Source organism: Mixophyes fleayi, chromosome 3 (genome assembly GCF_038048845.1).
Source record: "Mixophyes fleayi isolate aMixFle1 chromosome 3, aMixFle1.hap1, whole genome shotgun sequence".
In the NCBI taxonomy this organism is placed as follows: domain Eukaryota; kingdom Metazoa; phylum Chordata; class Amphibia; order Anura; family Limnodynastidae; genus Mixophyes; species Mixophyes fleayi.
The window spans coordinates 11,281,688-11,299,591 of record NC_134404.1 but is presented as its reverse complement, the minus strand read 5'-3'; the positions used below and the strand labels follow the sequence as shown (position 1 = coordinate 11,299,591).

General features: G+C 35.4%; 1 protein-coding gene across 1 annotated transcript in view; it reads right to left on the bottom strand.

Moving 5' to 3' along the window:
* Window positions 1-9,924: 9,924 nt before the first annotated feature.
* LOC142142556 (olfactory receptor 2K2-like) overlaps window positions 9,925-17,904 on the bottom strand; it is a 48,971-nt gene continuing 40,991 nt past the window's right edge. Inside the window, exon 3 of the mRNA XM_075200436.1 lies at window positions 9,925-10,886. Within this exon, the coding sequence (XP_075056537.1) occupies window positions 9,925-10,886 (962 nt within the window). The remainder of the gene's footprint in view (window positions 10,887-17,904) is intronic.

Here is a 17,904-nt window from a genome sequence, read left to right as displayed (position 1 = left end):
AATCTTTCCATCAATAATTTATATGGCTTTAGGGTTTCTTAGGCTGTATGGGAAAATGTTTTAATATACTTGAGGTTATTAGTGTTCTTTAGTTAGCCTATGGCATCCTTATAAGCCCTATTAAGTAGTAGTATTACTTTTCTAGTTACAGTATGTTAGTATCTTATTAGCCGCTCACTGTTGCAATTATTCAAATTTTTTATTATTTATTCTACTTCTTTATACCTGTAAGGGAAACTATGAATGCACTATCACTCATTCGTATATGTCATCAATTGGGATGATATAATAACTGTATAACAGTGCTTTATATGCCTTTAATATTTTTAGCCAACTTTTACTAATGTTTGTTTTTGTCAATGTAGTTCTCTTATTTTCATATTTACTAGCAATCTGTTAGTGTCACTGTTTATTATTTCATAGTGACTATGTTTGCTAGTTTTTTAATTCTGGCACAACAATATCTCTTAAAATTCTCTATGTTAATCATCTTTCAGTAATTAAATATATGTCTTATTTAGATTATTACTGTTACACAATTTATTTGTCTCCTAATCATTCCAGATTGGCAATGCTGATCAGTTGCTTATTAATATTGTGCTTTTTTAATTTTTAGCTTTCCCATTCACAGGTCCACTAGTATTATTTAGACATATGTTCTTTTATCTCTATGACATTTCCCTGAGTTTTTCCAAGATTAACTCATCATATTCCTCATATTTATGTCCAGTTAGAGATCGTAATCCTATATATATATTATTCTGTGCCATTTTCTTATGTTTTTTATGCATATTAAAATATCATGTGTATCTGTACTTACATAGGATTTATCCATTATTTATGACTATTAGTGCTAATTTTCCTTGATAAAGTATCTCAATTATTTGCATTATGTTTTTAGTGTTATGAATGAATTATGAATTATCATGTTTTTTATAAAACAAATTCAGTATTTATGTTGATTCCCGTAATGCCCTCAAATTCTATCTTTCCCTCAAACTGCTATATTTAAAAATCATTGTATATTCACTGTAAGAACCTTCTTCATCATCATCATCATCAGTTCCAGCAAATTCTGTAGTGCTTTACAATTAGATAATCATATCTTTCACTGTGTGAGTGATAAAATAAATTATATTATATTTACAACTAACTATTCATTATTAATACACATTATATTTAAAATCTTTATAACATTTATTGTTTATTATATAATTTTCTTTATGTCATATTTTATTATTTTTTTCTTATTAATAACCATGTGTAAGTGTGTTAAGTCATACATGTGGAGAACGATCAGTACATTAGTAACTATTGTTTCTAAAATGGGATGATAACTAAACTTCACTAACCCATATATATATATATATATATATATATATATATACACACACTAACACACATACACTAGATGTGGTTTTATACTTTGACAGGGCACTTCTGCCATATACTGTCTAATGTTTTATATATATATATATATATATATATATATATATATATATATATATATATATTCCTCAAACAGAGCTTCCAGAGCGCTGTATCCTGATTTGATTAGATTGAGATGCTTTAGCAGTCTTTTTATACAGCAGCCTGAGCCCATTTTTGTAGGATTATTTTATGGAATAAATTAGATTTATTCTAAAAAAAATAATTAAATCAATTTAGGCTTAGTTCATAACTAAAACTATTTCTGTATTTCACACAAAGATGGATCCATTCTTTGACTGAATTTCCAGCTGTTTGGAGTCGATTGTATTATAATGGCAGACTGCCAAATAATATGGATCATTCCTGAAGTGAAGGATGTCAATGTGGAAGTTTTAATCTCATTGTCATCCATCAGTGAAATTAATAGGACTACAGTATCAGATGGAGAAGCTATTTGAGCACAGGTTCTTCCTTCCACACCTTTCTCTATGTGTTTCTCTATTTCTCTAAATCTTCCTGTATTTCCTTAGTTGGTAAGAACAGAATAATTGAGTGAGGAGATATAGAACGTATATTTAAATTTTTTTGAACTTGGACTAATAAAAGATTTTAATAATAAAAGTTTTTCGTGCAAATGTTTGTAAATAAAATAGTATCTATTATTTCTTGGTGTCAAAATAACTGTCATGGCGCTGGCAGCTCCCAGGAAAATAAAACTTTCCTGGGGTAGCTATCAGAGACACATCACATCTGGCCAAGCCGCTTAGTCCTGAGGGAACTGATCTTGAGGTACAAGCTGAAGTCAAAGTATTGTAGAAGGTAGAACAGTGATGGAGGAAGCCAATGTCAAAGGTTTGGAGAATGCAGACTTCTGATGTACACTCAAACAAAATAGTTCTTCCAAGCACAAGCAGAGAATGCCAAAACAAAACTTTATCCTGAAAAAGTTTGGTAGAACTAAGAGACTTCTAAAAGTTACAAACAGGTGAAATATTTTTTTCTGTTTGTCTTCACCTTTTCACTAAAGAGCTGATTGCAAAATAAAGAATACTGTGCAGTAGTCCATGTGAGGTGACTATCTAGATTTATGTTCTTAGCAGAGTGCTGAGGAAATGAGAGTAGGTGTTTGTAACTGTCATTGTGAACTGTTTCTGACAGCTGTCATCTCGAGCTACTGTTGTGATTCCTCACAATACCAGGATGTTAGAACCTAAACTCACAGTATAATCCCAGTACCTAGGGGTTGATGGATCACATTGACAATAAGAGTAGAAAGAAGCAATGGTAGCTTTATTACAGAATAATTATAAACTATAAAACAACAGCAACTTTGTACAAAAACAAGGATTGGCCAGAACAAAACACCAAGTTCAAAAAGCTCCCACAGCATCCCAGAGTCGCAAAAAAGATATGATAGAATAACTTAATTGGATCAAGCTGAAGTCTCAGGCCAAGCTCTAGTTGAAAATGTACTACTGAGGCAATTGCAGGGGTAACGCGACAATGGTACACCACTGCACTGAGTGTGTACCATTTTTTGGGCCAAGCTCTTAGCTAATAATTATGCTGGACCAGTCTATGCAGTTGAGGCAGTTTCCAGGACAACCATTAAATCAATATGATTTGTAAGTGGTACTGAAGTGTTTTTAAGATCTTACAAAAATGTAGTAAGGTGTTGTGCCAAGCTGCAACAGGACTCCAGGCCAAGCTGTTCTGCACCAGTGGTCCTGATACAGTTACTATACGAACTCCAATATTGTTACACCAGCATGGTGAGAGTGTTTTGGCTTTGGTCAGGCTGTTGTTGTAGTTCCAAGTACCAGATTATATAGGCTTCGGTCAAGATGTCTCTGAAGACAGTGCTGCTAAGGCAGTTGCCGGAGCAACTCTGCTTTCATCTCTCACAGATCTTTCTTATCTTGCTTCCATGCCACATTGTTGACAGTGTCCATGCCAAGCTGTAGCAAACCCCTACCAAACTATAAGTAGAATATGGCTGGACTGTAACGATTTCCTGCTAAGCTGGTTTTACGCTTTCGATTCTCAATGATCTTCCAGTAGGTTCACCAGGCAGACAGATACAAGGGTGCAAGTATTATATTACTAAAGTTATCCTACAGCAAAATAATCATCATCCTATGTTACTCATGTACATTTTTTCATGCCAAAGAACATCATATTTATCCCTCATATGAAGACCTTTCATGGCAAGTTCCATGCTAATGGCTGAAGTTGGAATTCCTTCTAAAACTAAGCAATTGCTCCTTGAATTGCAACACTGATTACTAACTTACCAGTAGCGCTGTCTGTTTATTTAATTAAAATATCATATGGACATATGACAAAAAAACATACGACACATTTAACATATGACAAAAGAGAAGATCAATTACAAACATACGCATTGGGTAATCCCATTTTCAGACATTTCCTGATATCCAAATACCGGATGTCATACATCCCCCGTGCTGGAACGCACGCTGTATCTTCCACCTCACATTTGATCCACGGAGCCGTTTTCTTCTACACCTACAATCCCTACACATCAATCGGGCACATCTAGAGTGCACACGGTGAGCTGTATTAGCTAACTCATGCTACATATTGGTTGAAGCAATAGATACAGTTATTTACATATCGATCTATTAGGTTCATTAGGGCACCTGTTCCTTTGAGTTTAGTGTGCATAAGAGATTTATTAATGTGTTTTTTTGTGTTGCATGTTGCTATTTTTTAACATTATTATTATTATTATTAATTTTTATTTATAGGGCGCCACAAAGTATCCGTAGCGCCGTACAAGGACAAACAATGGCACAGTAAAAGGTGAAACAGCACAGTACAAGTAACAGTAAGTACTATAACTCTGGGGGCTCAGGCACAGCATGAAAGAGAGGGAGGGGAAAAGTGAGTATAGGCAGGTAACTATGGCCCAAGAGGGTGGGCACGGATGACAGGTTAAGATTCACTGAGGGGAGCGGAGAGAAGCGAGAGGAGATAGAGGGCAGAGGGACTAAGAGGAGGTGAGCTGAGTAGCTGGATAGCGCAGTTAAAAGTGATGGAAACAGGAGGTAGGAGAGCCCTGCTCAAAGGAGCGAACAATCTAAAGGGAGGGGAAGACTGACAGACACATGGATGAGATGGAGAGACGGGAGAAACGGAGACGGAGTCGAGGAAGGGGGAGAAGGGAAGAAGGGATGAGAAAGAGAGGTAGCCGACCGGTGGGAGTTTAGGCAGTTAATATGCTTTGGTATGGAGCTACACTGGTCATATACGATATCATGCTGAGTTGATTAGTTCTGGATAAGTCAATATTGTATAAATTTGTTTTTCTGAATGTTTATATTTATATTCTATTAAATAAGTTTTACTTGTAATGCTTTTAAATAAATAACTTTTTTTTTTAGCTTTAACATTTAGTGACTTTCTGAATCAATATTAGCACAGCCAGCTTTAGGCTAGTTAGTTGTTATAAAGCATCACTGCACACCTCACTTAATCCTGTATCTTCACTTACTTCGAGATACTGTGGAATTTAGGGCAAATATATTCTTCACATTAAGATCAACACCTCGAAACTTCGAAACATCAAAAACTTTTGAAACATCAAAACTTCGCCCGCGCTGCCCCTCTCCACTGGAACAAGCTCCCTCCCTCCATCAGAACTTCCCCTAATCTGTCCAGCTTCAAACGGGCCCTAAAAACCCACCTTTTTCTTAAAGCCTTTCTGTCTCCCACTTAACTTCCTACCTTATCTTCTGCCTCTGTCCCCCTACTCTCCCTCTCTTCCCTGCGTCTCTCTGTCTGTCCACCCCTCCCCTTAGATTTTACGCTCCTCTGAGCAGGGCCATCTCTCCTCCTGTTTCCACCACTTCTAACTCTGCTCTCCAGCTACTTAGCCCTCCTCCTCGAGAGTCCTCCATCCCACGTCCACTCTCGCTCCCTCCTCCCCCCTGAGGGTCTCCCTGTCTTCCGCGCCCTCCTTCTTGGGCCCCGTTGTTTGCGGATCCTCCCTCCCCCTTCCCCGCCCTCTCTAGCTGTGCATTGAGCGTACTGAGTTGCTGTGTTTACTGTACTGTGCTGTCTCCCATTGTATTGTGATTTTGTTTGTCTCTGTACGGCGCTGCGGATGCCTTGTGGCGCCTTATAAATAAATATTAATAATAATAATAATAATAATAACCTCAAGTATTGTTTTGGATATCACTTCTTAAAGATTCAATGAACAAGGTTTCCTTGAGACAAATACAATATATTAAGTTTGTTCCCATTCAAGACATTTGATCTACTACTGTGGACTTCTCATTTACAACTAACAGGACAAATACATCTACTATTGTGGATCCTCCTTTTTTCAGTCCAAATGTACACACAAAGAACAATTCATTTAGAACCACTTTGCTATCCATCGTATGCAACTCCATCCATCATAAAAGACTTGCACAGGACTTCCTGAAGGTCATTTCCATGCAGACTGCTCTGGATAATACGGTACCTTTTGATTCACGATCAAATTGGGTTTATTTGAAACAATTAGTACTATTATTAACGTATATTTGTACATATATTATATATCTTCCCTGATTTATGCTTTTTATCTTGATCTTAGTTGGTTTTAGAGTTACATATAGTGTATTATCTACCGGGCATTATTTGTGTAAATATGTCAATCGGTATTTGATCATCACTAATACACCCATTATCCATATATCCGGACCAATTATCAATTCACCCTTGGTCATTTAGTAGTCCTCTATATACTGAGATTTGAATACTATCAACATCTTTTTTACTGTTGAATCATATGGTATGAGCACAGATATTGTGCCAAACCTATACAGTTGTTATCAAGGAGGGAAACATAGCTAATTTCTGCAGCTTTACTAGTTAAGGTGGAATATGACATTTTTGAGTGCAGTGCAGCCAAATAAGTCAACTCCCACTTATTGAAATTAATTAATAATGAAATATTAAAATACAGAAAGAATCAGTGAAAGTTAAGTATATATATTGTGTTTAAAATATTGTATTCAAACAACAAATAGAAACTCCTTTGGTTAGTAAGACACCATTTTAATCCCTACTGTCTATTATACATTGTAAAGTTATGTTGTATCTTTAGGGATATCTCAGAGCTCTTCATAGTTTTGATAATTTTATTGCTGTGCAAAAAGATTAGTTCTTTTTATTAAATATTTATACCATCTAAAATAATAAGAAGTAATCTTGTTAACAACAATAAAATGGTCAAAAATATGAACCATGACTCAAATGTATTTATTCATGATGTATTATTTCCCCCATGTACATGACAATAAAATAAGTCCCAGGTGATTGCAAAGAGCAGCAGAACAGTATTCAGACATTTATTACCAGGCATTTCACAATTTTGCTAAGTGCTGGTTAAACTGAGAATATATTTTTAACTACTTTGAGTATCATGGTAAATGTTATATTGCATTTGTGTGAAGAATAGGACATTAAGTGTGAGACTTTGTAGTGTTGCAGTATTTCTTGTCCAGTTTCTTCCCAGATACAGGTCATTATTGTGATAAAACTGGGAACCATTAATAAAGGTTAAGCTCCACTCTGAATACCCTATCTTCTGATATAGGGGACATCCACTATGATTTCTAATGCCCATGTGGGTAGTCCCAGTATAATGCACACTGCCTGTTCTGTAATACACTAATGTATGACTATTATGTCTAGTCTTAGTGACACAAATGTCTGGATCTGTGGATGTGGAATATTCTTTTTCGGGCTAAAGAGAGAAGAAGGGCCAAATAAGGGCCATTTTTCAGTACAAGGTTAAGTTGGGGAATTAACAGGACCAATATTTCTCTGGTACTATCTATCTACTGTAGCCTTAAGGGTACCTGCATTGTTTCCCAAGGCCAAAAGAGTCGATCTTAGCAGGATGCCAAGTGGGGAGCGCTTGTATCTACTTGGGCCAGGTATCATCTCCCTAGGGTACTAGAACCAACATCCAGAAGGCCCAAATGTGAAATAAAAAGGGATTATATTAACACCTAGCTGGGGGAAGCAAGATTTTTTTATTTTAGAAGGTGCTCCCTACTACCATAGTCCTGTTTACTCATTAGTAGTCTCAACTCCTGGCTATCGTTACAAGTGTTTTACTTTATGTTGGATTTGTGAGGTTTCTTCTCACTGTGCCTGTGTCACTTTTGCCTGAAGGGTCGATAAGAAAAGAACATGAAGATTTTTCTTCTTGTTGCTTTGTTGAACGTTCAAATTACTGTTAGATTTTGCTTGTTATACAAATGCATTTAGCATTGTAACACGGTAGACAGAAACCTTTCAACAACTACTGGAGAATGATTACCTACCACCCATGAGCCCCAGTGCTATCAGCAGGAGGTATTATCCTAGAGGTGGGTTGCATTTTGTAGTGGGCCTTCTACTCTTGAAGTCCCACTATGACTGCCTGCTGTCGGTTTCCCTGTTATATTGGGACCAGGTCAGCTTGTAATATCCTGATGTTGGTTGCTACTTTTGTAATGAGACCTCACTCTATTCATCCCCCTGCATTAGCCGCAAATATGATGCAAGCAGCTCAACATACACTAATAGGAATGCAACTTTACAGCCTGGAGTTTACGTGCACATTTGGGCTGCAAAATTGCTTTCAAATCTAAATGAGTCCCACAATTGAAGCTTTTGCCTACAAGAAGTAATGTGTCCATACACTCGTGTCTGCAGCTGTATCTTTAATTCCAGTGCATAAATGCATTTATTGCAAAAATACGTCTTTCATCATCATAATGAATTCAGAAACTTACATCAGGCAAAGATATAACTCCTAAAAGGTGTTTCTGAAGGATAAATGTAAGTGAAAGCCATCTCTAAGGGACGTGATTGATTTTCCATGTACAAGTATATGCAACTATAAAATCCCTCAATGCATAATATGGATGCAAATTGTGCAAATGCACAGTGCAACAAATATAATGCAATTCACACTTTTCCATAGTGCAAATGGGCTTACGTCCAAATCTAAACCAAGCACATAGTGCCTAAGTTTGAGTTAGGACAAACCAATGCAAGTTATAATGCAAGGGGTACAAATTGACTTATTTTTTTGAACGCAAGGAAAATACTGGCTGTTTCTTCATGTAGCACACAAATACTTGATAGCTTTATTTTTACACTGAATTTAAAGCTGATCTATGATGTGCCGTTTCCCAACTATAAATCTGTCACTACATTTTAAATTTACCTCCCCCTCTAATACAATATGGTTTTGCCAAGGTGCTAAATTTGCTCAGTTTCTTTGCTTTGCTCTTAACTCAAAATCAGGATGATAGAGATGTCTACAGAAAGTAGTTGTTTTCAAACTTAAACTAAGGTAAGGTCAGGGTAACCAGCACTAAGTAGGATTTATCAAACAAATAAATTTGAAGCAACCATAGAAAATAAAAATGATTTACTTAGATTTCAGTTTAAAAACAGCTCCCAGTCATAGCCTAGGTATAGTCCATTCTCTGTTACATCACTTCTGGACGGGATTCCAATATTCTTCTGTGTGTGAGAAGAGGGCCAATAGAGAAATTAGTGAATGTGATGTTATATTACTGGGTACTAAGCTTGTTCCACAGTCCACATCTGAATTTCTGATGAACAATGGACTTTGCAGTGATTTTTATTACCCTGTTTTTCCTCCACATACCCAAACACTTGCAATTTTTGTACTAATCAGGCATGAATATCACAATTGTCTTACCTTAATTTTTTAGCATTTTTTTTTTTACCAAATGAGAAGGGCACCAGGCATTAAACAAAATAAAGGTTAAGCCTGCTTGACATCCCCTCTACCCTATACTTTTATTGCATGTTGTGTCAGATATTTTCATGTTACGTTATGCTAAAAGAACAACTGTCATTCATGCTTATCAGAGCATCTAGCAGACTGGAGGCATCAGATGGTATATGACATTTACAGGACTTCCTCCACTAAGCCATATTGTGCTGAAAATGTCGATAGACACTTCTTATATTGTTTCAAACAATAGCTTGAATGACAAAGACCATGCCGACGGTCTGATGCTCTCTAAAACTTAACAAACTCTCCTTAAATTCTAACAATTGGTACTAACTTAATAATAACACTGTATGTTTACTCAGTCAAAACAACATATGTAAATCCTTATGATATGACAAAAATACAGAGAAAATAAAGGTAAAATTAATAATAATAATAATAATAATAATAATAATAATAATAATAATAATACAACAGTCACAAATAATAATTTACAAACCTTATTAGCTTGTCGTTCATTTCTTTAGCTGACAACAAATTTGCTCTGTAAAATATTTACATTTCTGCTATAAAATGGCCTAAGGATGTTCCAGTCATGTTGACAGAAATTGTTTGTAGTTCATAAATTATTTATTTATTTTCCTACCTTGAGGGTTAATTTTTCATGCTATATGTGAATATAAAAATTTTTCTTTCTGTAGGTGATATATTTATAATGTGTGCGATTTTGAATCTTTTTTCAATACTTTCTGAACTGCTTCTTTGACTTCATTATTTCTCAAGCTGTAAATCAAAGGATTTAGCACAGGTGTCATAACACCATAGATAAGAGAAATATACTTCAGTTTGAATGAAAAATTATTTGTTTGCCCCATATACATGGTCATACTGGTCCCATAAAACATAAACACCACAATAAGGTGGGAAGCACATGTTGAAAAAGCTTTAGATCTTCCATCTGCTGAGTTAATTTTTAATATAGATAAAATAATACAAACATAAGACATCACAATGAAAATAAACGGAGCTAATAGTGTAAACAAACTTCCGACAAATAAAGCAGTTTTATGATAGCTGACGTCACCACACGCCAGCTCTAGAAGAGCCAATATCTCACAGACAAAGTGGTCCAATATATTTATTCTACAGAACACAAGAGGCTTGAAGTTGGGAATAGTTGATGAAATTAAATTTCCTGACCACATAATGACTGTAATGGTTTTACATGTCCTCCAATTCATATATATGGTATAATGTAAAGGGAAACATATTGCAATATAACGATCATATGCCATCACTGCCAGTAGTATACACTCAGTACCTCCAAGAAACAGACTAGTGTTCATCTGTGCCAGACACCCAACGATTGAAATTCTCCTTGTCTTAGAAAATACATCCAGTAGCATTTTTGGAAGAGAGCTCGATGAGTAGAGCAAATCAAGGAAGGATAAATTGCAGAGGAAGTAGTACATAGGTGTGTGCAGCTGAGGACTGATGATAATAATGCAGATTAGAAGACTGTTCCCTATAATGGTCAGTAAATAAATTAGTAAGAACATAACAAACAGTACTATCCTAGTCTGCAAACCCTGAGAGAATCCAGTCAAGAACAATTCTCTGAACAAAGTTTGATTTTCAAGGTCCAGGTTATAATTTACATTTTCCCACATACCTGTAGAACACACAGTAAACGTTGTTTTACTTGATTAATACTTTTGAAAATATAATTTCAGCGCACTTTAATTTAAGTAGAAATATAAGCTGCCATTTTGACGTTGATTTTTTTTATTTAATGTCACTCATATTTTATTGCTGTTTAGCAAAAAAAAATAACAATTGATTGATACAATTTAAAGTTATTGGTTTGGAAACCACAATGAAATTAATAAACATTACAGGGGACTTCAGGTGATCACTCGCTACAGGTCTGGTGTCAGTGCGGATTACTAGTGATGATAGTCGCGTATGCATTTTATGTACAGTAAATAAATACATTAATAACACCCTAATAAATGTATTTTATGGGGGAAAAAGAAAAATACTTTTTTTCATTATTTTATCTTGTGAGTATGTTGTATCTTAATGAGTATATTAATAACAGGTGACATTTACTTTGTGTTATTTTGGAAGTTTATATTCCACATATGTATTGTATGTATCCTGCAGTGTACTGTCTGTTAGAGCAGAGTGGTCCTTGACCTGTATTCATCTACAGATATATATGTTGACATCCACTCCTTGTTGAATACGGACATACGTATGCCCAATTTCTGTTTCTTTTTTTAAAAAAATGCACAATTCATTCATATTGTGTGCCAAAATGAATCAGGTCCCCAGATTGCATTGTTCTGAATAAGCTACACACAAATTCAACCATTACAAAAGCATAGTCAATGAACAAGAACTTATAACACTTCTACCTAGTCAGTTCCTTTTTGCATTATACTGTAGCTCCAGCATGATTATTAATCCTCTGACAGTTTACCATTTTTTTTCTTGTCATTCATTTGGCAACATTCTTGGTATAAAAGTTTACTAAACTCTATAGGCCTAAGTCATTAAGGGACATATCTCTGTTTTTTTTGTGTATCGTATGCAATTTCCTTCTGCGTATGCCCAGAATTAGAACAATAAAACGTCAATTAAAGCAAAAACCGGTGCGCATGCCAACGTAAGTGACAGTTACGCTGGCCTACGATTTTGAACTGGGTGGGGAAGGGGCGTGTGCCCGTACTCGATGCACAATGTGGCCGTGCCAGACTCAAGTGAATGCAGCCGCGTCGGAATGAAGCTCTGCATGTGTGAAAGTTTATTTTTATCTGCTGTATCTCTTGCACCAGCAAAGGGTCTAGTCTAAGTCCTGGGTCAGTATTGTATGCATGCTATAACATGTGCTTGCCATCAGGAGCAACTGTAAAAATGCATCTTATGTACAGCAGACATTAAGGACAGCCTAACCCTAATGTTTTTCAATGGGAAAAATATATATATAAAAAAAATCTTTTTTTTTATAGAGTTTCCATTTCTAATCATAAATGACTATATTATTGACAGGTAACATTAATTGATTTTTTTTTCTGTGCTTTCTTTTGAAATTTCATATTCCACATATGTATTGTATGCATCCTGCAGTGTCTTGTCTAGTAGAACAGAGTGAACCTACACCCATAGTCAACACCACATGTATCTTGAGATCCGCACCTTGCTGACTCCGGGAGTATGCAGAGTATGCAGAGCCGATTCACGTGCCGTTGCGAACAACTGCACGATGCTCTTAGTATGCGTGCAGTAATGTCTTAGGCCCTAAATGTCAGAGTGCTTATAATGCATATGTAACCGTCACTGGTCACTGTAAGCCTGTAGATCTTTATCATATTTTAACCTCATTTACTCATTTCCATATAACAATTTCTCTGTGTTTATAATTTACATGTGATTGTGAGTTCTTGTGATTTAATTTTGAATCATAGGCCATTTATTACCATTCAATGCAGTTCTATTAATGATGTAGTATATTGGCCTGATGGTCACTAGAGTTCTAAGAGCAAGGAAACAGAAAAACAGAAAAATCTGGATATCCCAAAGATAATGCCTAATACAAACCTTGCTTTCCACTACCACAAAACTTGTCAGCTTTTCTAAATATTGCATGAAGCACATACCAAGTGTCTTGTTTTTAGATCAAAAAATGTTTTGCAGCAAAATTAAGGAGCAACATTCACTGATTATCATATTCAAGGTTAGTAATTGTTTGCTAATTATGGCCACAACAACTATTAGCTGTCACTTACACATTTCACAATCCTGAAGGTTCTCTATCTGTTTCTTTAGCTGATCCCTCATACTCTGTTGTGTTTACTCACTTACCACATATTTAAGTGAAGTTCTAAATAGGATAACACAAATAAGCTGACAATTGTAGCAGCACAAATTGAGAAAGGAAAAATTGCAAAGAAAATATTACATCTGTGAACTGATAAAAAAAGACGTTTAAAGTTAATAAATTCAAAAACCCTTCTCCTTGTAACAGAATATTACATATTTTTTATAATCACTGAACATTATTCCAGCACAGGGTGTGCTCCCAGGAGAACTTTTTAGTTCTCCTTGCTTTAGTTCTTCTAACTATATTTATATCCATAAAAGAGTTATCCTTAAATTGAGGCTATCAAGGACAGATAATTTAAAAACTCAATCTTTACACTTACATATAAAATTTAACCAAAATACTTGTTAAAATTCAATGAAAATATGAAAAAAGATAAATTATGATAAAGTCATGAAAGTAAATGAATGATTTATAATTCCTCACAGTGTCATGGACATGGCAGCCACAGTCACATGACACATGATGTAAGTGAGCAGAGGGGCTTTGGAACGCCCCACTTAGCTCTGTCCGCTCAATGCAAAATTCTTCCCCTCCTCCTCCCTGTCTGCCTTCCCATGACATGATGATCAGATGCATAGTTAAAAGCTACTCAACTTGCAATTTTTTTTATTTTTTTTTACGAATACATTTTTTTATTGGTTTTTAAAGTTTTTCAAAAGGGGTACAGAAGAAAAAAAAGAAGGAAAGGGTACATAAAGGGGATGGAACACAAACACAATGCACTTGAAAACATACAGAATCAAAATCAAATGTATCTGACTATTCGTTGTATACATTAGGCTTGACTAATACCTTACACACCAACAAACAAAGGTTCATTCACCAGCGTCATTAGACGGCGAGGGTAGAGAACGTGATGTATTTCCCTCCCCATCTGTCACATAATTGTGCCAGGCTCTCCACTTAATCAGCGGGGACGATGTTGACGTGGAATGTGGGACACCCAGGGTTTCCATTTCGAAATTGAAATTGATTTTGGAGATCACCTTGGCCAGGGTAGGGGGGAGAGGCTGCTTCCAAGCCTGAGCTATAGCTGCTTTGGTTGCTATCAATATATGGCCTGTCACGTATCTATCCCAACTGGGAAGAGTAGGGGGATAGTATTGCAATAAAGCTAACTCTGGTGTGGGGAGGACCGAGTGACAAAGGACTGAGCTTATCAATTGAAAGGCCTTATTCCATATAGAAAAAGAAATTGAGAGCGCAAAAACTGTAAACCAATAGTAATATTGATAGGTAATTTATTTTGTATTTAACTACACAGAAATATAAAAAATATATAAAATGAATAAAACATTGGTTCGTATCAAATATAACAACAGACTGACATCAATTGCAATCAGCATTCATATTGAGTCAAAAACACATATGGAGTATTCATAATTGGATTCGTAGCAGGTGAAGTAATTGATTAGATGGTTAATACACATGCAGATATATACCCATAAAAAGGCAAAGCTACAAATGCAGAGTATTGATCAAAATATATTGAGCTTAGTCTCGGAAGGTGTTTGTATATAAACACAAAGGCAGGAGAGATAAATCCTCAATTTGCAGTAACTGCGATCCAGCAATTTATTGAAGTATCACAAATATACCACGGATTGTTCAAATAAGCACAGCTTGTGCGCACCTCCTTTATATTATACAGATGTAATCTCTCTGTGAGAGAAGAGGAATAAAAAGTCTTGAGTACTTATCGTGTTATCAGATGGACGGATCACTCAAAGGTGTATCTCCGACATTAGTTGGATAAATGTGTTTGTCCTTCCAGGTCACAAAAAAGCTCATTCACCCCGGGGTAAAGTAATCGCTCTGCTGTAACAATCACCGGCTAGAAGCCAATAGATGGCTGACGCGTTTCTCGGCACACTGGCCGTTTCATCATATTCATTTTATATATTTTTTATATTTGTGTGTATTTAAATACAAAATAAATTACCTATCAATATTACTATTGGTTTACAGTTTTTGCGCTCTCAATTTCTTTTTCTATGTATGTTACCTTGATATCCAGGTCCCAGAGCCTGTATTGGAGAGCTGCAACTGGCCATAGTTATATATGACTTATTATTAGCTAGTTATATAGGTTTTTTAGAGCGCCCACTGTTTACTTATATTATTCCATATAGGCCTTACTACAGGGCATGACCAAAATATATGGAAAATATCACCACGCTCAGAACAATTACGCCAACATAGTGGAGATATGGAAGGCCAGATTTTATGAAGTTTGTCTGGGGTAACATACATTCTATTCAATAATTTTACCAGCATCTCAGTATGGTTAAGGCACTTGGAAATTTTAAAGGAGTTGGCGAAAATATGTTCCCAGTCTTTTTCTGACAAATCTAACTGAAGGTCTGATTCCCATTGGATCTGAGGTTTAGACTTAGGAGCGATATCCAGACTCAATAAGGTTTTATACCAGAGGGTAATACTGGCTCTACTACTACCTTTAGTTAATGGGGAGTAATACCTGGCTAAGGGGGGGCCTATTGCCAGAATACTCAATGGTAGGGAAGTTAATAGATATCTGATTTGGAGGTATTTCTAAAAGTCGCCTTTGGGTCAACTTGCTATTTAAAGAAAAAATTAATATCTTATGCAGGATTGCTGCTTTATTCCTGCAATACATATTCTAACTGATTTTTTTTTACTATTAAATAGCTCCCTAATATAATGGTGGTAGATTGTTGGTAATTAGTTTCTTATCTTTCACATAGTATCTCATGTATGTTCTCCAATGTTGCCACCTCTGCATAATCACTGTTTAAATAGCAATCACTATTTATTGCAAATAAACTTTCCAAAACAGTTTACTGAAATAGTTTCCTAATTCCAGTGTAATCTCTTCCACAATAGTAGATGAAAGTTCAAAATGTTCTGTACTAAAGACAACTTTGTAACATGTAATTTAATCTCTTCACTTGCAAGCAGCCATCTCACTCTAATTAGGCTGATCACTGAGAGCTAGTTGTCAAACCTCCATACCTCTGATAAAACCACCAAATACTGAAATTGGGTGGAGAAACGCGTCAGGGAGATCTGACATTCTGACTGACAGATTATTTCCCATGCAGCCCTGTGGTTTAAATAGCAGGCTCATTACTGGACTACAGTTTCTTTATATGGCTTTCTGGAGTAATACTAGTAGTTTGTATGATCTAGATGATCAGCATTACAGTTTGTTGTGTAGTCTGTGCTATTATTGCCCTAATTTGAAGGATTTTGCTTAGAGCTAAAAGCACCTTCTAGGATCGTCTTTTCATCAACATTGGATTGTCTAATAACTGTTGGAACATCTTATAGCCGCTTAAACACCATGAATTTGATTATACAAAGATGTGGACTATCTAATCATAACTAATTTTCTTGTGGCCGATTGATATATGTTCTAGTGGATTATTTCCCAACATGAGGCCTTATTACATTAATACACCTATGTTACAAATTTATGATTGGTGCAATATGTTGTATTAAATAGGGCAATCCAAAATGCAGGTCACCTTGAAGCGGGAGATGGATATCCACAGTTTGATCAAAATGTGCACAAAGAACCTCATGTTTATTGTAGTTGTTATATTACAGAGTTTATATTACTGCAGAGTTTAACATATATCTGTCTTTAATTATGTATAAATATTTACTTAGTGCTTAAAGAGTGTGCCTGCATTTTGGATTGTGTATTGTACTTTCAGTCACAGCAGTTTAGCACCTTTAATATATTTGGAAATTAGGGTGTGTGGACCATTCCCCCTTGAAATTTTGTATTGATTGGAATGGCAAATTATTCTTAAGTCAGATATATTCAGTGATTCATTTTAATTTATTTGAATGCATTTATATTATTTGTGTGCAGCGCTTCCTTTCTATTATCTATTGTTTATTAGTGCCAAATCATGGCACCAAATAGAACAATGTTGATTTCCCACCTTAATCATTCAGAGACTCCAGAGATGTTTCCCTTCAATGTGTACTGGATGCTAAATAGGGAAGTATGTGTATCTCCCAAAAAGAACTGTATGTTGGTGAACATAAACAGTATTATGGTGCCTGGTAATATGTCAATGGGCTAGATTTACTAAGCTGCGGGTTTGAAAAAGTGGGGATGTTGCCTATAGCAACCAATCAGATTCTAGCTGTCATTTTGTAGAAAGCCCTAAATAAATGTAAGATACAATCTGATTGGTTGCCATAGGCAACATCCCCACTTTTTCAAACCCGCAGCTTAGTAAATCTAGCCCAATGTGTTTAAAACCACCTCGGTGTGTTTCCAAATGCAAACCTTTTTAATGTAATATTCTTTACTTTAAAAAGAACCTCTCCTAATCTCTGCTGACCATGTGATGTTCGGAAATTAATCAGAAAATATTATTTTCAAAGTGACCCATGCAATTGTGACTTCGGCATTGAAAATCTTAATTTTTGGAAAAGTCTATTTAAGACTTAATTTATGACTTTGAAAAGAACATATCTCAAATGTAATTCAAGAAAGGCAAATAACAGAATCCTGAAAGCGGTATATTTAAATATAAAATATTACAATTGTAATCTCCAAAGCATTGTGTTTAAGTTTCAATAAAATAAGAAGCAGACACATACTTAAAAATATATATTTTTAATTGTAAGTTGTGCTTTTATACCTTATTCTGCATAGGTTCTCAGAACATTTGCTTTACAAGTAGAATCTTCATTATCACCAAAATATAAAAATTGATGTCTGTAAACATGAATTTAAAAGTTTGTTTTGGTGACTGCATTATTACAACAATTATCCTTTTATCCACCTCCAAAAGTA